We start from the raw sequence: 25326 nt of genomic DNA on the forward strand, positions 1-25326 counted from the left end.
GAGAAGAGTCTAATGCTGGGAACAATTGACGGCAAAAGAAGAAGGGGACGGCAGAGGATGAGGTGGCTAGATGGAGTCACTGAGGCAGTTGGTGTGAGCTTAGGTGGACTCCAGGAGATGGTGGAGGACAGGAAGGCCTGGAGGAGTGTTGTCCATGGGGTCGCGATGGGTTGTACACGACTTCGTGACTAACAACAACATAATGTATGCTGGGGTTGGGAAAACTTAGGCTTCTGGGACCTCCTTTTTTAAATAGTGTTTACAGACTCGCCACCCGGCATCAGATGCAAAATGATGTCTCAAGGCATGCATATGTCCACACTCCTAGTAGTCCACACAGAGTAATTCTGAGCATTTTTGTTTCCAATGTCATAACTGAGCTCACCATTCTTTCACACAAATATGCACTCCCAGCTTTTCCCTCACCCCGTATGAAACTCTTGCCTTGCAGATTTTCCTTCTCTGCCCACCCGCTTTATAACTTGCTTGGTAAATAGAAAGAAAAGTACAGTGATGGTCCGTGGTGTCCCTCCTGTACAGACTATTTATTTATTTATTTATTTATTTATTAAAACTATCTATCCTTCCATCATACAGAAAGAGGAGTTTCTCTGTACCTCATACATAATGGGGGCAGGGGGGTATATACGTACAAATATTCTCTAGAAAAGTTCTTGGGAACTTCAACGCAACACAATGAGGAAACAAAAGAAACCTAAAACACAGTTAGACAGGTTTTATTTCAACAGCTTCTCTGCCTTCCTGGCCATGAGAATCAGAAAAGAAAATCTGAAGGCTCCACTTGCTCTCAAGGACATCCACACACCGTCGCCAGCATCCGCTAGATGACCTGTTCACTGGACAGAGGCGGCTGGGATGGGATTTCCGCTTCTGGCTGGCCACGCCCTTACGTGACTCAAGGCAGAACCTATGTGGGGTGGATCCCAGGGCAGTCGGAGAAGGGCAGCCGCACAGGTAGCACAAGAGCCAATCGGGTAGCGCAAACGAGAAGCGAGGCGGCGACCCACTTTACTTTATAGCTGAACCACGTCCCGGAAAAAAAAAGCCCGAGCCACGCCCCTTCTGACCGCTCTCGCCAATCACCTCACGAGACAGAGACATCTTTCTATCCCCCCCGCCCGCGTGCCAGTGTTTGGGGGCAGGAGTGGGGCGCACGCGCGCGCGAGAGGGAGCGAGGCAGAGGGAAAAGAGAGGGCGCATTCCTGAAGGGAGGGGCCACCTGACAGGAGCGGCAGCGCGAGCCGGCGCCAAGACGAACTGCGACACTGACCGGCCGGTCGCGCTGCTGGTGAAGGGAGGTGCAAGCGGAGGCGGCGGTGTGGCGCGGGGACAGAAATGGGACGTCAGAGCCGCTGCCGGGCGCTGCCCTGAAAGGCTGCCGGGCCGGGCACCGTCGGAACTGTTGGAAAAGGCCGACGTGAAACCAGGCAGGCGGGCAGGCGGGCAGGCAGGCGACGGCTTAGCCTTGGCGGGGAGGACCGGAGCGGCGACGATGGCGACCGCTGCGATGCTCTTTCCGTCGGCTCTGGCTCCCTCGGAGACTCGGAAGTTCACGCGGGCGCTGAGCAAGCCGGGCACTGCCGCCGAGTTACGGCAGAGCGTCTCCGAAGTGGTGCGCGGCTCCGTTCTTGTGGTGAGTGATCTGCCGGGTGAAGGGGACGCGCTTGGGGCGGCGGGATGGAGGAGGCACTCACCTGGCCGGGCCGTGTCTCTTTCTCCTACTGCCTCCTCCGTGGCTCGCCCCGTCGCGCCTTACTGCCTAGGTGAGGCAGGAGGAGGCACAGGTGGCGGGAGGGGCGCTGAGCCGCGTCTGGGACGGGGCCAGCGGGCACACCTGGTAGATCTCCTGCTCTGTGTAACTACTCCGCTTGAAGGCATGCGGCCCGACCCCGGACATGCCTCATTGTGAGATACCCCTGGGCTGCGGAGGCATTTGCTTCCCGGGAAGTCTTGCTGGTTTCGGCAAGACCTCTTCCCAGGTGAGGCGGGCAGGCGAATGGATCGCTGCGCAAGAGCGCGGAGGCGAAAGAGGACCGGCTGTCAGAGCACTACGTGCAACGATCCCTCCTCGGGACCGCCAGGATAGGTTTCTCTTTCCTTTTCTAGTCGCCAGGTGGGAATTTAGAAGGCTTAGCCTGATCTGCGGGAGAGAGGCGCGCCTGGGAGGGTGGAGAGAAGGGGACGCTTCCGGCTGGGCTTCACCCTTCTTTCGTTGTGCTCGCAATGTATCTGTGTGGAGACCTATTTCCCGTTGCCTGTATCCTTCTGTTTCCTGTTCCCCGCTCGGGCAATTGAGCGCCGAGAAACGGGAAAGAGGGGGATTGTCTCTTTCCATCTGCAGCGCCTGGCTTCAGGCGTGCGCTTTTGCCTGCTCTGTGAAAACTTCCGTCCATTCACAATAAGTCCCGCCTTCGCTTCCTTCCCCGCGGTCTCTAAGAATGAATGAGTGACTGGAAAACTTTGGAAAGGATGTCAGGTTGTCTGTGCGGTCCGGGAAACATCCCTCTATGATCTTCAGCACGCTATGTATGCTCTAGAAATCAACGCTCAGCTGGAACACAGTTGTTGCTGTACCTGCACACTTTGATACTGGAGTAAATGCTTTGATAGTTTTTTATTTATCTAAATATGTTCAGTCCACCCTCGTTTTTATGTCCTGTTCAGGATTTTGTGCTTATGACAGCAATCTGTTTAATGATTTTCTGTGGTGTAACTTAAGTAGAATAAATGACAATCTTGTGCAAGTTTGGGATGTGGGGCGAGCCGTACAACTCCTGCCATGCTGGGAATTGTAAGTGTCTAAATTTATATAGGGTTGCACCTTAGGAGATGGAACAGTTTAGTAATTCCACAGTGTAATGGTTGCTGACTTAATTGTTGCTGTTGTTCCACGAGGACATAGTAGCTGTTTAGATCTTTCAGCAGTAGATTCACTGCAAAAATTGATCAAATTTATTTCTAACCAAACATTTTTCACAAAACATTCTATAATATAAATGGAATAGGTTACTTATACTATTTGTCAGTCTTCATTCTGTCCCAACTCTTTCCTACCCCTGCATTATCTACCTTGAATCTTTTGCCAGGCTTTTAGTGTGATACTGTCTAGAACTGCTGGTGTCTCAAAAAATGTACATCTGTTTACAACATTTACATAGAGTTGACTCCTAGAATATACATTTTGGTATCATACATCTTCCCAAATACATGTTAACTCTGTTAATATCTCATAATTATTTCTAAAAACAAAGGGCTGGGTAATAATTGAAATTAAATAAGCATTGTCTGCAAATAGGCGAAAGGAAAGGTGAAGGAGCTTTAACAATATAGTGCTTTCTACTCCAGTTTCTTTTAATTCATACAAAACTTTTTGTGTCTAAGGGTTGGTATGTGTCACATGACTTTTCTGCAGATGGGGGTCACTACTTGAATTCATTGTTAATTGTTGCATGTGATAACCATGTTATCTTTTTTCTGAGACAGAAAACAAAACTTCATATGCCACTGCTGAAACCATATTGAAGAAATATATGTTAGCAGCAAAACATCAATTTCAGAATGGTGACCAGTTCACTATTAGTATACATTTGCAATGGTTTCAAGAAACATGGCCATTGTAACTTGAACAGAACATTGTTTTTCAGTTCTGGCTCTTGGTGATATTGAGGATGGTGTTTTTAATAACTTAGGTGTTCCTCTGACACATTAAACAGAAAGAAAATGAGAAATACAAAAATGTGCATCCTTCAAACAGTGCCAATACTAGATTCAATGGGGTAACTGATTGTTTATTAACAGATACGTTTCAGCTGTTAAAATCTGAACAATCTGGGTGCCTGAAAGAGCACCTTCTTCCCTATGTGCCCTCCTGCCCCTTGAGATCTGATGCAGAGGCCCTGCTCCGAGAGCCCTCCTTGAAGGAGATTAGGAGAGTGGCTACCAGGAGAAGGGCCTTCTCTGCAGCGGTACCCCATCTATGGAATACACTTCCCAGAGGTTTGCCTGGCACCAACACTATTCTTTTGGCATCTGGTGAAAACCTTTTAATTTTCCCATTATTTTAATGATTAGTTTGTTTTAACTGGGACTTGATTGCTGGATGCTGTGTTTGTTTTGATATTTTATTGTTCCTTATTGTAAGCCGTCCTGAGATGTCAGTGGTGGATGGGATACAAAAGTTTTAAATAAATAAAATAAATAAAACAATTGTGAAATCAGAATGGCGAGATTTCAAAGTAAGTACTTTAGTATCCAGTGTGAGACAACACTGCTTTCAAAATGGCTGTGCTATGTACCTACTGACTTCTCTCTGTGTGATTTTTATTGTATATTATCTAATTTGCATAATTTTAAACTACTCAATGCATTTTCTTCAAGAATTCAGGTAAATTCTCTGCATTTATGGCTAGATCTCTTCTTTAAAGTTCAGTGTTTAAGACATTGAAGACACTTTGGAGCAGTCCACAGATATGCTACCACATTCAATTATTTGAGACCCAAGCTCTTCTGTTTGTTCAGGGTACAATTCAGTTTATATCAGCTCCCAGCTTTCCTCAGCAAGCCATGGCTCTTAGGGAAAGCTGGGAGCAATAGTACTTTTTTTCTGTCCAAGCATGCTTAGGGTTATGGAAAATCTCAGGATTTCTGAACCTCCTTGGTCCCATGGATACATTTGGGAATTTGAGAAACTGTTGTGGGCACAGCCACTAAATGGCCAATCAGTGGATTGCCATGTTAGCATCTGTATGTCCTATTTATGGTTCTTAGGGTGTATCTAAGTCAGCAAAAATATTTCATATCTATTGGATACTACATTGTCTCTTTAATAAGGGATTGGCAAGTTAGGCTAATTGCTGCTGGGCAGTACAGCTAATGCATCTTTTAAACATATGTTTTAAGAATGCCCAATAGTTGCTTGCTTGCTTGTTTGATTTCTATCCCATCCCCTTAGCCAGAATGGCATGTATAAGTACTATTAATTTAACAAATGTAACAGTAATAATATCACAATAATAATCAAACAAATGTAACAGTAATAATATCACAATAATAATCACAAAAACACCTGCAATAAAACCTCACAATAACCTCTGTATAACCTCAGTTCAGCATCCCATTCAGTTGACTATCCATTTTTGCTTTGAATGCCTCTAGTGTGGGAGAGCCCACAGCCTCTCTCGGCAGCTGGTTCCACTGTCATATTGCTCTTTCAGTTAGGAAATTTCTTCTGGTGCCTATTCTGAGTCTGGTGTGCTGCAATTTAAGTTTGTTGTTCCATGTTCTACACTCAAAGATGAGCGCCTCTTCCTCTTTGTGACCACCTTTGAGGTACTTGTAGAGTGCTAAGATATCCCTTCATGGTCTTTTCTTCTTGAGGCTGAACATAACTAACTTTCTCACCCTCTTATCATACGGCTTAGTTTCCAGACCCTGGATCATCTTTGTAGCCCTCCTCTGAACCCTTTCTAGTTTTTCTGCATCTGTTTCAAACCTGGGTGCCCAGAATTGAACCCAATATTCTGACAAGTTCTGAATAAACAGGAACTACTATCTCTCTTGTTCTGGAAGTGAAGCTTCTATTTATGCATCCCAAAATAGTGTCTGCCCTTTTTGCAGCTGAATTGCACTGCTGGCTCATTCTTAGTTTATTGTCCACAACAACTCCAAGGTGTTTTTTTTTTCAGTGCTGTTGAGTCAAGTATTGTTTTATTATATAGGTTTTGATTGTTTTAGTGTATTTTGATTTTAATATTGTAAGCCGTCCTGAGATGTCACACATTTAGGACAACATATACAAGTTTTAAATAAACAAATAAACAAATACAGGTATCCCTTGCTTAATGAGGTTTTGATTAATGTGATTTGATTAACACAGTAAAATTAATTGTGACAATCCCTTGATATACGCAGCATAGTTTTAATTAACACACCTTTTAAAACTTGTCATGAACTACTCATGAGATAACTTGATAACTTTTTCAACAAAAATTGTAATAATTTAAGTACACTTAATAAAGCATGTACTTTGCAATCATATTTTGTCTTAAAACAGTACCACATGATGAATTGTTAATACAATAATTATGGATGAAGTGTAATTTTTACCATTGATTAGATTTGTTTAACATGGCAATATTGTGCGATCAATTAACATTTCATTGAGGGATACCTGTATTCCCCATCTTGTATCAGTGCATTTGGATTTCCACCCACTAGGTAGAAAACTTGGGAAAAGTTTGTCCCTGTTGATTTTCATTGTATTACTTTCTGCCCACTGTTCTGGCTTGTCTAGGTTACCCTGGATCTTTTTGTCTTCCGGAGTGTTAGCTATTCAGCCCAGTTTTGTGTCATCTGCAAATTTATCATGCTACCCTATAGGGTAGCATTGGCATTATACGAACATGTTCCCTGGCCTTGACAATGATAATACAAACTGTTACAATGGTGACTTCCACATATGGGATACTTCCACTGAAAAAATCATCCAAAATACTGCTAACTGTACCTCAGAAGTTAATGGTATTTGTGAGAGGCCTGCACCAGTTGATTTTAAAGGGTATTAAAATCTTCATCAGGATAATGAAAATGTAATATGAAGGGACTATATAAACATTTTCTTGTGATACCCAAATACACATTAAAAATAAAGTAATACCAATTTTAGGATAGTATCATAACAGCCTATCCAATAAGGCTATCTGTAGCATTCCAGACTTAAGATTATTGCAGACTTCCAGTGGAAAGCAAGAAGCGCATGGAAGCGAAGATTGCCTGGGTGCTTCTACCATTCTGCAAAAGATTCATGCTCTTAGTTGACTTCGACATCGGACCCAGATGTCAAAACCAGCGAATGCTATCTAATTTAATGTAGAACATACTGGATTGCTGTTGATAAAAATGTAAAGTTGCACATACAATTGTATGTTGAACTTACGTTTTATTATTTAATATCCTCATACTCATATGGGGACGATTTTTTCTTACTATCTGATTACTTTCAGACTTATTTATTTAAAGCTTTTTTATACCATCCCATCACAAAAGTCTCAGGATAGTAAAACAGTAAGAATCACAGCATCACATCCTCAAATAAAACCCAATTAAAACAACAATTAAGTCTTAAAATGTTGGGAAAATAAAAAGGCTTTGACCTGGCACCGAAAGGAATAAAGTGTCAATGGCAGGCATAGCTCCCTGGGCAGCATAGTCCATAACCAGGGCACCACCGCAGAGAGGGCCCTTCTCCAGGTAGCCCCTCTCCTAATCTCCTTCAAAGAGGGCTCCCAAAGAAGGACCTCCGACCCAGATCTTAGGGGGAGAGCAGGTATACAAGGAAGGAGACACTCCTTCAGATACCCAGGTCCTAAACCATTTAGGGCTTTGTAAGTCAACATCAACACCTTAAATTGGGCTCAGAGTTGGTAGCCAGTGCAGATGGTGCAGGACCAGCAATATATGTGCATAACTAGTGGTCCCTGTTAACATCCTCACTGCTCTGTTCTGAAACAACTGAAGTACCTGGGTCATCTTCAAAGGGCAGCCCCATGAAAAGTGCATTACAATAGTCCAGTCGGGAGGTTACCAGAGCATGGCTCACCGTCGCTTGGCTCTGCTCATCACTACCAGCGTACTGATGACTCTCAGTCCAAACCCCGGAATGACTCTCCCAGTGGTTTCATGTTGATGTTGAAGAGCATGGGGTTAGGATTAGGATTTTCCTCCACCTATGCCGTAGTTGGCTCCCAGCCTGCTTCATTGCCTGCAGTTCAGGCATATACCAAGGTGCCATGTACGCTCTATATGGCTGAAGAAGACACTTAGGAGTGATTGTGTCAATCGCCCAGGTAATTTCCATATTCCACAAATCAGCCAGGGCATTGACAGGAGCGTGTTATATCAAGCAGGAATTCCCCTGGAGCCCTTAGGAATCCATAAAGATCCATAAGACTCTGAGTCTGCACCCTTTAATCGGGCCAGTTGAGGCAGTCCCATGATTGTCCTGGTGTCCATGAAGTTCTGAGCTGCCCTGGATAAACCAGCCTTGGCATGGAAGTTCAGGTCCCTGAGAACCAACATCCTGGAGGTCTCCAACACCAGGTCCGAGACGACCTCCGTCAGCTCAGGCAGGGAATCTCTTGGGCATAAGGGTGTATGGTACATCAGCAGAATCCCTAATCTGTCTTGATCACCCAGCAACTCGAGACCTGTCCTTGATTGGACAGGAAGCCTCTTGATGGAGATTGTATGTCTATGAAATAGGGCCATGCCTCTCCCCTCCAGGTGAGATTGGTGCAGTTCCAGATACCCAGGTGGGCACAGCTGCATAAGCCCCACCCCCCAGCTTCTCCCAACCAGGTGTCTGTGATACATGCCAGGTTGGTCTCCTCATCCGGGATTAAATCATGGATGAGGGATATTTTATTTTGGACCAACCTGGCATTCAGTGACAGTACCACCAAGCCTGAGGGCTGCTTGATATTACTACCTGGTATCTTCCGTCTTGGGGAAAAACCAGAGGAGGGGACAGTGACTAACCATCTGCCCCCCCCCCCACAATGACTTGCTAAACCTCAGTGCCAAACCATTTCCTGCCTATAACCACCCTATGGAGGCACCCCTCTGCTCCTCAGGATCTCCCATAACAGATTAAAATGACACAATATATAAAACTATACAAGATGCTGTGCAAGTTAAAATACAGCCCCAATGCAAGTGCCTCTGGCTCTACTAACAAAAAATTCCCACCTAAAAATGAATAACTACTGAACTGCTCTCACCTCCCTTTCCCGAGGGGACGGGGTCCCTGGCCCCAAACAGTCCCAGATGGCATTGATGCCCTTTGACTGCCTGCTCAAGGCTGCCGGCCGGCAGAAGATGATGTGCGTCCCCGGTGCCCCCCTGCCCTCCTTGAGCACAGGCCCCCCATCCCAATCCCATTGCCACCAGGACAGGGCAAGGAAGCCGGCAGGTGGCAGGTGGAAGCATGGAGCAGCAGAGTCCTTGCCTTGGAGGCAGCAGCACTGGGTCCCAGTCCTTGCAGTTTGGTGTTGGGCAGGCAAGTGAGCAGATGGTAGACAGTCTCTCACACCTGTATAGAACACAATAGGCTGTCATTCCTTTTCAGTCTTCTAAATACCTTTTAAATTCATTTACTGAATTGGTGTGTACAATTCTATCATCCATGTTAGAAAGTATTTTTCTTAGTAGTACATAAAGAAGATTATTTCTAAAGACGCATTTAAATATTAGGCCCATTCAATCAGGACTGTAATAAGTCATAACTATTGTTACATGACTGTATCTAACCTGTAGTCATTTACACTATGCCTGGGATGAAAAACCACTGGTCTAAGATTCCCCATCCACCCAGCAAATGCAGGTCCTTCCTAACGTCGTCCTTCCCCTTGTTTGGGTGCTTAGCAAGGAGCTAAACAGAGGAACCCTCATTTCTGGTTGGAGAGATGAGGAGATTCCTGCTACTCACACTTCCTTTGCCAAGTGTGAACTCACACTGTTCACTCCCTGTTTCACCCTTTCTTCTCATTTTCCATGCATAGAATGTGAAGCAAGAAGAAAACATTCCTACAGAGTCTCTTGTAAGCCATCCAGAGACTTTTTTAGTAATGGACAGCATAGAAAAACTTTAAATAAATAAAACATGCTCAGCTTCTGCAAGTGCAGAACAGCTTTGTTGCCGCTTTTCATTCCCTGTATGGAAAATGAATGTTGAAGCAAATCTGACTCTGAATTCAGCTGTCACTTGCAAGGAGAGCAGCATAATTATGGGGAAGGCCAGATACCTGGTCAAAGCACTTTGACTAGGGAGGAGAAGCTGGGGTGTGTGTGTAATGGTTAAGAGTGTGGAATTAGGACTCGCACAATCTGGGTTCTAGTTCCAACTCACCTATGGAGCCAAGTGGATAACTTTGGGCCAGTAACAGACTCTCAGTCCAGTCTACCTCACAGGGTTGTTGTTGTGGATATAAGATTGAGAACAGGAGGAGGAGAATAATGTGAGCTGCTCTGAGTTCTTTTTTAAAAATGAAAAAAGCAGGATATAAATCTAATAAATAAATGGGTTCCCAGATCAAATATGGTTCCACAGTCCTGTCATCAAAGCTAAATAAGATTCTATGTTTGATAACTTGTATCCTTTTAAAAAAAACAAACCAAAGTAAACACTCCCTGATTGAAGTTAGTTCTGGCTCTGGATTGTTATTTTTCAAGCAAGGTAATTCAGGCAGAATGAGACACCATTGATTTTTGCTACGGGAACAAGTTACATGAATGGATGCATAGTCAATATGTATAATACTTTGGCTAGTGAAAAGAAAATACAACCAAAATTTTAGATCCTCTCTTGTTTTAAAATCAGTTTAAATAAATCCTGCTTTTTAGAGTTGGACACCATAGAGTTTAAAGCCAGCAGCAGATATTTGCAATGTTGTCAACTGGAGTATAAAACAGAACAAGGATAGGGTGTGTAAGCTTGTGGCTCTCTACCAATTCGTTCCTCACTCTATTTGAAGTACCCTGGCATTTGAAATGGAGATATTAAACCAACATACAGACACAAACCCTTGTATAAGAGAGAAATTGAAGACTTAAGTAGTATAAAATTTTGCTTGTGCAATTCTTGAAAGCTCTTGCCCTGCTTGTTTCCCAAGCATGTTTTGAAGGCATAAAATATACTTTGAGGGCTGAGAGTGGAGAGGAAAACCCAGCTTGTACTTGGAAAGTTATAACTAGCCACAAAAACTTTGTACCTGGATATTTTATTGCCAACATAAAGTCACTCAGGGTTAGTTTTGTCTCTAATTTAGAAGAGCCTGTCTAAATTATTGCTTTGCATCAGTATGATTTTAAAAAGCTGAATTCCTTTGCTGGAATGTACACAATTTTCTGCACAATTAACTGGGAGTAATTCCATTGAATGTGGTATGACTTACTTGCATGTAAACACGCACAGGATTGTACTGTACATGAGTAAAGGAGGATACACGTCAACCACTAGGTGGAGTAATATGAAGGCATTTTAAACAGGATGCTTATTCTCTTAACAACATTGTATTCTGCATAGTCTAAAAACAATTTGAAGACTTAAGGTTTGTACTCTTTGGGTTTAATGTCAACATGTTGTTTTTCCTTCGTGATAAACAGGTTTTAACATGACTTCTGTAATCTTTTGTAAGCCTGCACATTATAAACCAAATTGTTTCTAGCAGAAAGTAGTACATAAATTAAGGAGCTCCTTATTTTTCTGCTTTAAAATAGACTTTCTATCATGACAGTATTTATATACATGAGTCCAGTACTATTTGATTCCGTTTACAAATGAATCAAAATGAGCTAGATATATGCAATAACACTTTCTCCAGTGGATAGGAAAATATTTCAGAATCCTGTGCTTTGAAAAGAATGTTGAAAAGCTAAATAAGAAGCTACATAATGTGTAGCAACTGTACTACTGTTTAAAAAATAATCCCCAATACCTCTGCCAAAGCAAACTGAAGAAAAATGTGGATGGGAAGTATGCTTGAAAGAGTGACTCTGAATTTGACACTCCTGAGAAAATAAGAACACTAGCAACATAGGTGAATATACAAAGTAAAGGGAATATATATTTCAGAACATCTGGATTTTTGGGTGGGGGACAAGTTTAAGACCTTCCAGTGCCTATTGATAGATTGTCTCATCTTGTTCCCCCAGTTGATCTGGTTTTCTTGAGGTTACTGATTTGCTGCACCATTTTGGTTCTTCATGATGGTGTTTTACTATTGGTTATTTTGTTGATTTTTAAAATTGTACATTTACTGCTTTGTCATACATTGCTCTGTTCCCATGTATGGACAAGAAGCTTCTAATGTTTTCAGTGTAAATAAAACCACTTTCCTGTCTTTCTGTATGAATGTTTATTTCCTTCTTTCTTATAAAAACAATGCAGTTTCCTTCCTTATTCCTTCTGCCAGTAAAACATGCTAACTTAAATTTCCAGTGGTCTTCCCTTTGAACTGGGGTACAACATTTATGTTCTCTAAATTTTGTTAGATTTCAGCCCCAATTATTGTTTATTGTTCTGACTAGACATGATAGGATTTGGTGTCCAACAACATCTGGAGTGCCACAAGTTACCCATCCTTGCTTTCTAGTATTGTATTCCACAGCAAAATAATCCTATACTTGATCAGCAAAATCAAGTATGGGATTATTATCATATGTGTAATAGCGTTCTTTAGAGAAATGTCACTGCTGTAATGCTTATTTTAATTTGTTCCTGGTTGTCCTTTTAGTTCATAACATGCTTCTTGTCTGTATGTACTTTGGGTTTCTATTTGCAAATGCCAATATTAGGTTGAGAATGAGTCATAAAAATAATTCTCTGTTACTGTTTTGTGCCTCTACGAAGTATCTGTGATTTCTTGCTTGTTTTCATGCATCCCTCTCTTTCCTCCTCTATCCCATGAAACTCAGTCTGGCTGAAGCAACAAAGCTACCTGGTACCTTGCAGTTTCATTCTCACTCTAGTAAAGACTGTTTCATATTTTAACAGGCAGGTTCAGAGCTAATGGCATAATTTTAATTCACTCCAGAGGTGGTTGAAATATATGATCATAAGAGAGAAAGAAAGAAATTTCACAAAGTTTGTGCAGACATCTCAAGGGATATCATGGGAATATTCATTCTGCTCTAATAAGGTAATAGTTTTTCTTTGAAGTAACCTAGAAATAAACCTTGTATTTGGGAATATTGGGAAACAAAGGATGAACTGCACCAGCTGTCTCAGGCTGGGAAAGGCACATGCTGTAGGACAGCCTTGCATGACCTGATACCATCAGATGTTTAAGATGTCCAGCTTGCATTAGCCTTAGCTATAATGGTTAGGGCTAGATAAAGAATACTGGGAGTTAGAGTCCAACACTCTTGGATGGTATCAGATTGCTTTGGAACAAGCTGTTACTGTTTTGTTTGTTTGTTTGTTTGAATTAAATTGACCAATAGACATTTGGTCTGGTTAGCTGTGACTTTCCAAGGTTAGGTGTGTATCTTGTTCAGCCTTACTACTAGAGCTCCTTTAATTCAGGGGTTCTCAATTTTTTCCACCAGGTACCACTTGAAATTTAGGGATGCAGGTGGCACAGTGGTTTAAACTGCTGTGCTGCTGGGCTGGTTGATCGAAAGGTCGCCAGTTCAAGTCTGCACAATGGGGTGAGTTCCCGTTGCTCCGTCCCAGCTCCTGCCAACCTTGCAGTTCGAAAGCACGCAAATGCAGATAGATAAAAAGGTACCACTTCGGTGGGAAGGTAACAGTGTTCCATGCACTTCGGTGTTTAGTCATGCTGGCCACATGACCACAGAGACTGTCTGCAGATGAACGCTGGTTCCCTCGGCTAGGAAACGGAGATGAGCACCGCCCCACAGAGTCAGACATAACTGGACTTTAATGTCAAGGGGAAACCTTTACCTTTACTTACCACTTGAAAAAATGGGAGTCTCAGCAGACCTCTTAAACTTTTTGTTCTACAATACAAATCATAGCACAAAATTAATTTGAATTCAGTCAATTAATCTGTCAATGAATATTTATTGTCTGGTCACAGACTGATGATGAATGTACAATTCCGGTACCACTGTCAAAACAAGGACTATGTAGATCAGACCCCACCCAAATGTTGAAAAGGACTCCTTTAATATTTTGATGAAAAACTAGTAGATTGTCATACTATTGTAATGATGCAATCACGGGTGCAAGGCTAGTGCCTTCTGAGTTTGTTCTTTCATAGTCAAAGCTACCTTGACCTCCATCACTGGAGTCAGTGTGCTGACAGGATTAAAGTGCTAGACAGGGACTTGGGAGATCCGGGTTCCATTCCCCATTTGGTCATGAACCCCACTTCGGCCACTGACTCTCAGCCTAACCTACCTTGTGATGATAAAATGGAAACAATTATGTAAGCTATCTTGGCTTCTTTGCAGGAAAAAAAAGCAGGATATGGATAATCATAATGTGTGAGGAACAGATATTTTTGGCTATTCTGCAACCTTTATGCACACCACTCAAATGGAGTTTGTAGATTGAAGTCCGAGAACATTTGGATTCACTGATCCAACAGGATAGAACATAATTCTGTGTTACAGCACATGCTTTGCATGTGGAGGATCTCAATTTCAGTCTTTGGTATCTCCAGTTAAAGGGGTAGAGTAATAAGTGATGAGAAAGACACTGGAGAATTATTGTCAGTAGAAGTAGCTGATACTTGACTAGATAGAGGATACAGGCAAAGCATGTGCTGTAATACTGAGCTATATCCCAAAGCATGCTAAGATGTAGGGTTAAAGATGTGCAAAGCATGTAAGATAGCAGGGTTCGTGTACTTGTAATAGTTCACAATGTTTATTATACACAAGTTCATCATGTATATACTCCAAAATATAATGCACGCATTAGGAAATCATTATCAGTAGGTATATGGCAATTTAAAAGGAACATACAGAAATTCAAAAAGGACAAACTTGGACTTAAGTTCCAAGTGCATTGATTCCAGACTGAACCTAATTTAGATGAGATCAGCTATTCTTCCTTTAGAAGCTAATTTTATTTTTTCTAATATACCAGTTGTGTTTTTGCCTCCAATATGATAAAGATACCATATGGTAATAGGGTATCTAGCTTGATATTTCCATATGCTAACAATTCTGAAGATGTAACTGTTAAAACTGGAATACAGTTCTCTTTTTAGTACTTGAGATAGATTGACTAGTGGGTTTTGAACACGTCCACTCCCCATTTAATAATCCAGAATTTTTAAAAAAATCAAAAATTTTGTATGAAGTTCATACAAACATTACCTGTTTCAGGACTGAGCCAAAAGTGGTGCATAGGATGTGTCTTTGGGTTCTTGAAAATTTATTTATAGGACGTATAGCAGTTGTGGAGGGCTGAATTGGACCATAGTACATGGGGGTGGGGTTAAGTTTCATTTTCATGATGTGTTCTTAATGTAAAATCTTCCCTATAAAGCTATCCTGCAAGAATAACATGTGGGTACCTCTATTTTCTTCTTCATGGTCTCTGTGCATCACACATATGGGCTTTTCATCTGCTGTTGGAGAGATTCCCTAGTTAAGTGTTTTGGTGGGAGCCCTGCCCCTTCCCCCTGTACTATATAAAGGCAGGGTTCCTGCCATTTTCCCAGTTAGTTTTTGACCTCCATGTCAGGTGCCTCAGATTTGCTTGTTCCTAGTTTTATCTCATAACTTTTAGAATCTTTCATCCTTTCTTTATACTTTACCTCACCAAAACTCATTCTGCTTTCTTCTGTACTTCTGACCTTTATCTAAAGCTTATCCATATCAAAAAGCACACCCTTTTATCATTCCAGAGCCGCCCCGAGGCTTTGTTGAGATGGGGACGGCATAAAAATGTTTTAAATAAATAAATAATTTTCACTTATAAATACTCTCTCCTTACCATTAAAATTTCTATCCTCTCCACTCCTCTTTCTACTTTCTTTCCGATGCCACTTGTGACAGTGTTTTGAAAATGTGTGTGCTGTGGCCCAAGAAGGCTCTTTTCAGATGGGCATTCACTCTGATTTGTTTGGGTGAGAATCACAGAATAGATTCTTGCCTACACTGCCAAGCCTTTACCAGTCAGGCCAGGAAAAACAGGGCAGGCCATTTCAAATGTGAAATGTGGATGTGAGCCCTTCAAGCAGCCAACACAGTAACCTCAACATTACTGGATCACCTATCTACTTTGTGGGCAATTCTGAATTATCATTTACTATCAGCAGCTGCTGGGGCTCCACCAGCTGCAGAAACCAAGACCAGGCGCTTAATGGCCAAGGAATGGCCTTAAAAGATGTCCAAACATAGCTTCAAAATGGTGATAGAAAGCCACCCTAAATGGTGGCTAAGAAACCAAAGAAAAGCTGAAGAAATGGGCTCGGCATCTTTTGCCCTCTCGTATCCCTGCATGCCACTAAGTGCACATTCCACCTACAGTGTGGCCAACAGACTGTAGGATGGCTGCATCATTGGTTCTTGCACCACAACCAACAACTTCACCATCAGGCTCAAGTGAAACCGAAAACAGCACACTCATTTTCAGGGGGCAAAATAAGGGATTCTCCATCAGTAACTCCATCACTCTCACCTTCCAAGACGAGCCTGAGAATGTGTTCCTGGACTCATGTATGATTTATTCTCCTCAGGGCCATCTCATGGTTCCAGACAATGTCTGAAGGAACCATCTTGATTTTCTGTGCTGACTTGGATGCCACCAGTGGCACCATGTGGTCATTACCTATGGGAGCTGATTCCAAGAGATCCACCATACCAATGCTGGAACATCCTATCCTAACAGTAAGAGGACCTGTGGGCTACTGTCCCATCAATCCTGATGCCTTCACAATCACTGCATCCAAGAGCCCCAGTTCCCCAGTTCCTACCTGCCCACAACTGTCTATTCACCCGTCCCCATGGCCGTGCATACTATCCTTGCCTTCTGGCCACTTCTCCTCATGTTCTGATGCAGACTACGCATAGGACTCTGACCAGCTACTCTCTAATGACCTGACGTTCACATCACCAGAAGATGTGATCACAACACAAGATACAGGGTCCCCTTTCAAGAACATAGGAAGATTCTCTGAGCAGGTCCTCCAGATGGTGATACTGCTCATCTTGGGCACTCCACAGTTAATTGGGCCTCTGATTAATCCCATATGTGATGTCTGAATGGAGGAGACTGTGCTGGTGACAATTTCATTAATTTCAATCCTCCTAAACTCCATGAAAGAACTATGGAAAACCCAGCACAACAGTGGTCAACATCACACCACTTAGAAAGTCTGTAACAGGTCTAGGAGAGGGATATTCCATTCTTCTTGCACCATCCTCATCCAAATTCAATAATCATAGAGCCAGCTCAAGAGTGATTCCAGTGTGAACACTGTGCATCAGGATGACAGCTAGATGGCAAGACGAATATACATGGCGATGGGACTTGGCCTTTGTATATTCAACTACAAAGTGACGATGGCACACTACCAAGTCTTCCTTTAGGAGAAGATGGGGGCCCTAGCACAGTTTCTCCCAGAGCAACATTGGAAACTTGCAGGGACTTCAAGTTGGAAATTCTACAGCTCTCCAAAAAAACAAACAAACAAACAACCAATACCGTATGCCACCTTCTAGATTTGATCTGAAAGCCCTAGTTGATGCTGCAGCTATCCATCATCATGTGTGTCTTAGAGCATCTAGCCTCCCACAAGAAACTAGAGTTCAAATAAAGGAGATGCTTTTCAGTGGCAAGAACCTCTTTAACGCCTGTACCAATGAAAAATTAGACAATGTGCAAAAGGCAAGAGCAACAGCAAGAAGAATGGGCTTCACACCACTCCAAGCATTGAGGGTATGAAAGTGACCATGGGGCCCATCCTTTTTCCTCAGCAGGAACCAATCATACCAACCTGCTCACCAGTGACTGCTTCCCATACAACAATGTCAGGATGGTCCTCCTCACATTCATTCATTCATTTATGGATTTATATCCTGCCTTTTTCCTACAAAGGGCTCAAGGCAGCTTACATCATTCTCCTCCTCCATCTTATGCCTACAACAACCACCCTGTGAGGTAGGTTGGGCTGAGAGTCTGTGACTGGCCCAAAGTCACCCTGTCGGCTCCATGGCTGAGCGGGGACTAGAACTCAGATTGTTTGAGTCCCAGTCCCATGTTTTTAACCACTACACCACATCCAGCAGTCCTCTAAGAAATGGCTTGATGCCGAAAGACAACATTGTTGACCACTTGCCCAAATCAGTCCCTTACCGCCATCAACTATGTGGTCTGAAGACTGCTTTAAATTTTTTCTTCTCCTGTGGAAGCCATAGCATTGGATAGGTGCACACTTTTCATCACTGAATTCAAATGCCACATAGAATTTGCCTCCCTTCCACCACTGAGAACTGTACACAGCACCTTTCTCTCAGCTTCCCTAAAGAATAAGGGAGCAATTCAATCCATCCCACCTTCTGATCTCCAACATAGTTTTTTCCAATCAAGTCTTCACCTGACTCTCAATGAGACCTGACATCATATCTCAGAACCAAGGAATAATCCTGCATCCAGATGTTGAGACAGTACAACTAACAATGTGGAGGATCAGTGGATATACAGGGAGCCTCAGTTTGATGCTGAGATACAGTCAATCTTTGAGACTGCACTAAAGCTAAACACCAGGTGATCATACAAAACAAAATGGAAGAAATTCAAATTTTTATCCCAAAAACAAGGATTCAAACCAGTTACAGTGTCCATCCATTGAATCCTCACCTTCCTCCATGAATTCTACCTCAGAGGTTTGAAACCAACCTCAATTAGGATATATTTAGCAGCTATTTCAACATTGCATGGAATGGTTGAAGGTTTTTCAGTCTTTTTACATCTTCTCTCACAAAGGTTTCTAAAAGGATTGCATAGACTGGTCCCTCTGAACTAATCGATTGTACTATGGTCTTACAAGCCCTAACAAAATCACCCTTTGAACCCTTAGCACAATTGACCTCTGCCTTTTCTCCTTGATGGTTGAATTTTTAGCAGCAATCACTTCAGCCAGAAAGGCCAGTGAACTATGCACCCTCTGGACTGACCCACTGTTCCCTATCTTCCGTAAGAACGAAGAGGTTCTTTGACCCAACCAATCTTCCTACTTAAGGTTGGCTCAAGTTTCTACCTAATCCAAGATGTAACCCTACAAACATTCTTTCTGATGCCATCCAGTCCTGCAGAAACAGCTCTCCACACACCTGACATCCGAAGGGCCCTAGCCTTCTATCCGTCCTACTCTGAACTGTTCCACCAATCCCAAAGACTGTCTCATATGAACAATTAAAAGTTGAATCCATAACACCACAAAGACTAGTCCACTGGATTGTAGAAACTATCAAACTGGATTACCAACTGGATGGACTAAAGCTCCCAGAAAAACCAAAAGCATACTCTACCAGAGTGATGGATGCATCCACAGCACTACATGTCAGTATAACCACTAGAAGACCTATGCAGAGCAGCAACATGGGCCACTCCATCAACCTTCATTTGAAACTACTGGCTTGATGTCTATGCCCGGCAAGACTGCTCTTTCGGCTGGGCAGCCCTCTCAGTAGTCCTTCATTGACGACACTTTCCCTCCTCATTCCAAGGTAAGCTTGCTAGTTGCCCATATGTGTGAATACACAAATGACCACAAAGAAGAATGTCAGTTACAGGTAAGCAACTACTTTTATACTGTGTAAAATATGAAGATCCCTAAGCATTTCACATTAAAATATAGCATAGCAATATAGAACCAAGGTAAAATAATTAAAATATTAAGTAAATTGAAAAATATTCTATCATAACAAAATAAAATAGGGTGGCAACACAATTCCCTGCAGGTCCGAGAAAGGCTGTTTGAATACAAGTAGGTGTGTTTTGAAGATGTATTTAAAACTTGCCACCATTTCAGACCTGATACAGGTCAGTGATCCAAAGGGTGTCTGCTGAGAAGGCCTGTTTATAGTCTGCTACTTGACAGCATTCCATTGGCCATGGAATGATCAATAAAGCCTCTTCAGGAGATCTCAAGAATTAATACCAAAAGGTGGTTAGTTAGGTATCTTGGTCCTAAGTCATAACTGGCATGACAACAGTGAAACAGTTAATATAGCTTGGAAACTCATAGGCAGTAAGTATAATTCTTTTAATGTATATGTAGTAGGTGCGTATTTAGGTACTACTCTGAACATCCTTGTTGTTGCAGTCTGCATTGGCTGCATTTTCCTGAATAGGTACAAGGACAGTCCCACATAGGACACATTACAGCAATCTGATAAAGTCACAGATGCAACCACACCCTGAACCACATTAACCAGGGCACTCTCTGAATAGCCATTAACTCTTTCCACTTAAGAGATTTGAACACAATATAGGCGATCGGTATCAAATCAAAATTAATCCTTAGTGAAGGAGTCGTTAGAATGCCCATTCGTGAAAACCTTGTCTGCATTGAATTTTATTATTAGGGACATTTCTATCCCATCCTATACAAACATCTCAGGATGGCAATACAAAATAGTATAGTGGCAGCGTACAAAATACAATATAACTATCCAGTAGAACCAATATTAAAACTGTAAGGATTGGGACATGGGCAGCAGCCGAGATAGGCAAAATACCAGAGGCAGGGTACCTATGCAGAGTGGGGCATCACAACTGTTTGGGGACCTGAGGCAAGCACAACTTAACAGTCCAAAGAAAAGCCAGAAGAGACATTCAGTTAGAGCAAGGTGGGAACAAACCAGGGTCAGGCAGGAACAAACTGGAGCAGAGCTGGATCAGGGCTCAGAGACATGGGACCCAGAGCCCAAGAAATCACCAAGACAACTTGCATTACTGTGGCAACAAATAGCAATGCCAAAAAGCCTTTTATGCTGGTCTCCAAGGCTTCCATCTGCACTACATAATTGCTCCTTATTTGTTCCCTGCAAATATCTGCAATGGTGTTCTTGTCTCTAATGAGCAGCCAGGGTCAAGTAAACAAGTGGTGGGACAGACTTGTCCAAACTCCTTGTCCACATCATCAGGCTTCAATAATTGAAATCCATCCAACAAAGATGGACCAGATGGTGTTTTGGACACCTCCCATTCAAGGACCTTATCAACTATGGAATCCAATGCATGGCGAATCTGAGCTGCTTTATCCTGAAGTTCTGGCAAAATCATCACAGCAGGTTGCTGAGAGTGCAAAAGAATCTGACTTAGGCCCAAAATGTAATGGCCCTGCGCCACCCAGAAAAGTTCTGCTGGATGGTACTGTGAGGATGCATGAAAGTGGAGAAGAATTCCTTCTTCACCACCCTCATCGCCACAGCATAGGCTCGATAATGAGCTCTAAGAAGTGTTTGGTTAGATTCAGCATGGGTTTTTCTCCAGCTGAGCTGTAGTCGTCTCTTAGCTTGCTTCATCTCCTGCCATTCAGATGTGTACCAAAGTGCCATGTGGGCTCTGCTTGGTGGGAGAGGATGTTTAGAAGCGGTTGTGTCTACCACCAGAGTAATTTCTGCATTCCTCAGAATGACCTGAGAATTGACAGCAGCACCAGTCATATCAACCAGAAATCCCCCCAAAGCTCTCAGGACCTATTGGGATCCTTTAGACTGCAGGGGTGGACCATTTTAATAGGTCCTGCACCCTTACGGGTGAGGAAAGGGTTCCTCAGTCTAACTTTCACAAGGAAGTGATCTAACTATGACAAAAGTTCAGTTTTAGAACTGAATAGCTGTGATAAAAAAGGAAATGTAAATGCTTGAATACAACACATCCTATAAATGAGACTATTGTTAATTTAAATTCATATTTGCACTATATTCTTAAAGATATAATCCCACATATTCAGTGACAGTTATTCATTATTATATTTCTGTACCACCCACTTCCTTCTTGGCTGTGCACCTTAACATGATGAGGAGGTTTCATTCTTTCAGAGAAGCAATGAGTAGCATTGTCAGGAGGCCAAATTCTCTCACTAGTCTGGTCCTCTAGTAGTATCACCCAAGGTGGAATGGTGAAATCAGACACCAGACTAAGATGCATCCATCCTCTCCAGGAGTAATGATCACATCAGCAGAAGAGAATATATATCTTTAATGGTGATGTGGGTGGAGAAACTCTTGAAGGATAGCTACTCGGTAGCAGTAGGAGGCAACATTGGCAGGGAATCTTTCACAGGCAACAGCAGTGAAACTGGTTAATTCTTGCATAAGAAGGCAATGGTGAACTACTTTCTAATATTCTTACCTTGGAAACCCTATGATGAAACAATCCAAAACAAAACAAGGGTTAGTGTAGGAAAGGTTATACTCATAGGTTGGAAGGCACTCATCCAGTTACTGGAGAAGGGCAAAGGACAAGTATGAATAGTGGTGTTGGTAATGACACAACTTGATCAAAGCTGAAAATAAGTGTAGTGGCTGATATGCCCAGAGGTGAAAGGAAAGTCCAGTGCTGCACAAAACATACAAGTGGAACATGAAACATGAGAAGTATGAATCAAGGCAAGTTGGAAATCATAAAGCAAGGAATGATTTACTTGGTGTGAGCAAATTTAAGTGGACTGGAATGGGGTATTTTCATTTAGACAAACACAAAGTGTTTTACTCTGGAAATGTCAAGCTCAGAACAAATGCAGCTACTCTAATGCTGAGGCAGGAAGTGTTCCACAAGGTGTTCTGGCTGTCTTCCTTTGTTGGTCCATTGCTTAACCATATAGGCCTGCATCAGGGATTAGGAGATAAAGAGTCTTCCTAGGCAGCATGTCTGACTGATTCAATTCATGCAGCCAAATCTTACGTATATTACAAAGAAATAAATTCCACATGTTGAAGAGGTTAGCTAAATTCTAACAGTATTTAGGATTCTAGCTCTACAGGAGAGATCGAAAATGTTAGACAGAAAGTCCCAAAGAACCCAGGTAGGTGGGATATAGGAGCTTTTCTGGAAGTGAGCCTTATGGAACTCAGTGAGGCTTGCATATATGAAAAGAAACATTTTGTCCTATTTTTTAACTAAAATGAAAAGCTCTTGCTTTATATGGCGAAGCAAAAAAGGTAGAATCAATTGTATGTTTCCTAGTGGTTTTCTGTTATCAGTACAGACATATACAATTATGTGAAATAGACTTGTGCAGTAATATGTGCTATAGTGTTTCCATAGCAGCAGTAGGTGAGAATTTTTTCTTGAGTTTTAATTTTTGTAGGGAGGAAAGGATTTCTTGTTAGCATTTTAAAAAAAGACATTGTATGAGTCTCTCTTCCCCCTTTCCCTGGTTCAGGTTTAGCAAAGATACGACGTCTGCTGGTATGAATTATAAGCTAAGCATTCTGGGAGACTCTTTTCTTGCAGCAGATGAGAATTCTTTGTGCCTGGTGGTACAAGCTGCAGCAGCATCTATGTCAGCTTGAATAAGATTTGAAGATGCTTGACAAATGGGAATAAAGGCAGTTTCTTCAGCAAAATTACATTCAAATCTGTTTGTATGGATAGCATTTGAGAGAACATTGTATGTGAGAGAAGGCGACGTTGTGAGGTGTGGCTCTTCAGCTGAAATGTCTACAGGATTTTTAGCACTCCAATAAACAAGCTTACAATACGGTGACATTTAGTCTGCTGGCGATGGAGATGAGGGTGAAGATTAAGCTTGCCGAATAAAGGAGTATCTTCTCTAATTAGATCACTTAACTTGAAATGAAAGCTGCAATGCATTTGTAATGGGTTGCACAACTAGTGTGGTTTTATTTAAAGGTATTCGTACAGTTATTGAGAGAAATTGTTCATATATTTGTAAACATCAAGGAGAGAATAATGCTTTGGAATATCCAGCAAACATTTTAACAAAAGAAGACTCGGGAATATTGATCCATTCATTCCTGGTAAATGTTGCCTTGTTTCCTTACGATTTTTTAAAAAAATGACTAAATGTGATGATACTCAATATCCAGTGTTTCAGAAAAGATTAAATCATAGTGTCTACACCACTGTTTGTTGGCACTGTATATCCTCTTTGGAATAGTAAACATTTTAATTCTGTTGCTCTTATTTTATTGAAAGTAGAGTTTTTTAAAAACATTGAGTGGTATCTTCATAGGTATGCTAATTCATATTTATAGCAAGCTCTGTGCGGCTGCATGAATGTCCAAAGCGTATGTCTGGAAAATGTACATTTTCTGAAACCATAATGAAGATCATATGGTACTGGAAACAAATTATAAGCAGGTGTGCTTTAGATGGGTATTGCTTAGTATACTGCAGAAGTCTACTGTGTGGCACCTACTTACCCATCTAGTAATGCTCTTCTCGGCATTGAACCTATTTTATTTGTCCTGTGGAGGGGTGTGAAAATGTAACAGCTGGTAGTGCAGCAATCCGTAGAAGATGTATAAGCATGCACTTTTGAAGTTATTTAAGGCTGACTATCGTGCTTTGTATTAAGCATGGCTGTTGACAAAACTAGTATGTTCATATAAGGAAGGGGAATATTCATTAACCCAAACTTTTCCCTAAACATTTAATGAAAAAATGCTTTGCATTCAGTTTTGTTACAGCTAATGGCAATCGGTTGATTCTTTTTCATTGACATTTTCTCAGATTCTCTTCGCATTTTGTCGATTTTATCTAGAGCAAGCAATTTTCTTAAGGTACAAGTTCTGAAAATGATGACAGGTGAACCTAACTTTTTCATTTTTAAAAAATTTCTGTACCACCCCACAACTGTAACTTATGGATAGTTTACACAGTCCATAAAAACAGATGATAAAATTATAACCACATAGTATAAAAAAGCTGTGGTCTAGAATAATTTTAATAGTTTATAAAGATATATATAAATTGCATTTCTGCCCAAAAGAGTCCCAAAGGGATGTACAGCATTAAAAACAGCAGTCTAATGAAGAGCTCAGCAAACATCTAAAGGAAAATAAAACTTCATACGTAATCTGAAAGTGCCTACTGAAAACTAGTAAAGCTAGGGCCAATCTGAACTTCTTAGGGATGGTGTTCCACAAGTAGGCCCTGTGATGGAAAAAGCTGTGTGTCATGTCTCCATCAGCATAATCTCTCCTGGTGGGTGGACATACAGTGTGGCTTCAGAAGATTATAAATTGAGCAGGTTCATATGGAATCTTCTGGATATCCCTGACTCAGATTGTTGAGACCATCATCCTGAAAGCCTTAACCCAAACCTTTGCTTTGTATTTTTTGCTGTATTTTATTTTTAATTGTTTTTAATTGTTTTTTAAATTTTAAAAACAATTATTTTTAATTGTTTTTAAAATTGTCTTGTTTTTAATGTGTTACTGGTTTTTATTGTGTTTTTATCTTGTGGCTGAGAGCCACCCAGAAGTGCTGTGGCACAATTGGGTGGCATACAAGTGTTATCAATAAATAAATAAATAAATAAATAAATGTAAGATTGGTGTTATATGAAATACAAAATATAGATTGTAAAGCAATCTGGCTGTAGTATTCTGCACCATCTGTAGTTTTCAAACACTCTTTAAGGGCAATCTCATATAGAATGTATTATAGTAAACAGAACAAGTGGTGAAGTTGTTAGGTACATATATTTGTGTAGATAAATGGCAACCCTAAGTAACGTGACAGATTCAGAATGTTAAGGAGGCATATGTTGGTGTGATTAAGCTAAGACAAACTCAGCACCTTGATGGTAAAGACAACTCACTTTGAAAACATTGTGCAATAGATTT

The 25326-nt window shown here is 41.6% G+C and overlaps 1 protein-coding gene across 13 annotated transcripts in view; it reads left to right on the forward strand.

Annotated features, from left to right (window-relative positions):
• Positions 1-1171: 1171 nt before the first annotated feature.
• The window catches only part of DOCK9 (dedicator of cytokinesis 9), a 157403-nt gene continuing 133248 nt past the window's right edge, over positions 1172-25326 (forward strand). For 6 of the 13 annotated variants that reach the window (XM_044429177.1, XM_044429180.1, XM_044429175.1 and 3 more), the window contains exon 1: positions 1174-1654. In XM_044429177.1, the coding sequence (XP_044285112.1) occupies positions 1514-1654 (141 nt within the window). In that variant the 5' untranslated portion in view covers positions 1174-1513. Of the gene's footprint in view, positions 1655-25326 lie in introns of all 13 variants that reach the window. The other 7 variants (XM_044429166.1, XM_044429168.1, XM_044429172.1 and 4 more) reach the window with 2 other exon arrangements.

The sequence above is a fragment of the Varanus komodoensis genome, unplaced genomic scaffold (assembly GCF_004798865.1).
Source record: "Varanus komodoensis strain SLA01 unplaced genomic scaffold, ASM479886v1 scaffold2, whole genome shotgun sequence".
NCBI classification, from domain to species: Eukaryota; Metazoa; Chordata; class Lepidosauria; order Squamata; family Varanidae; genus Varanus; species Varanus komodoensis.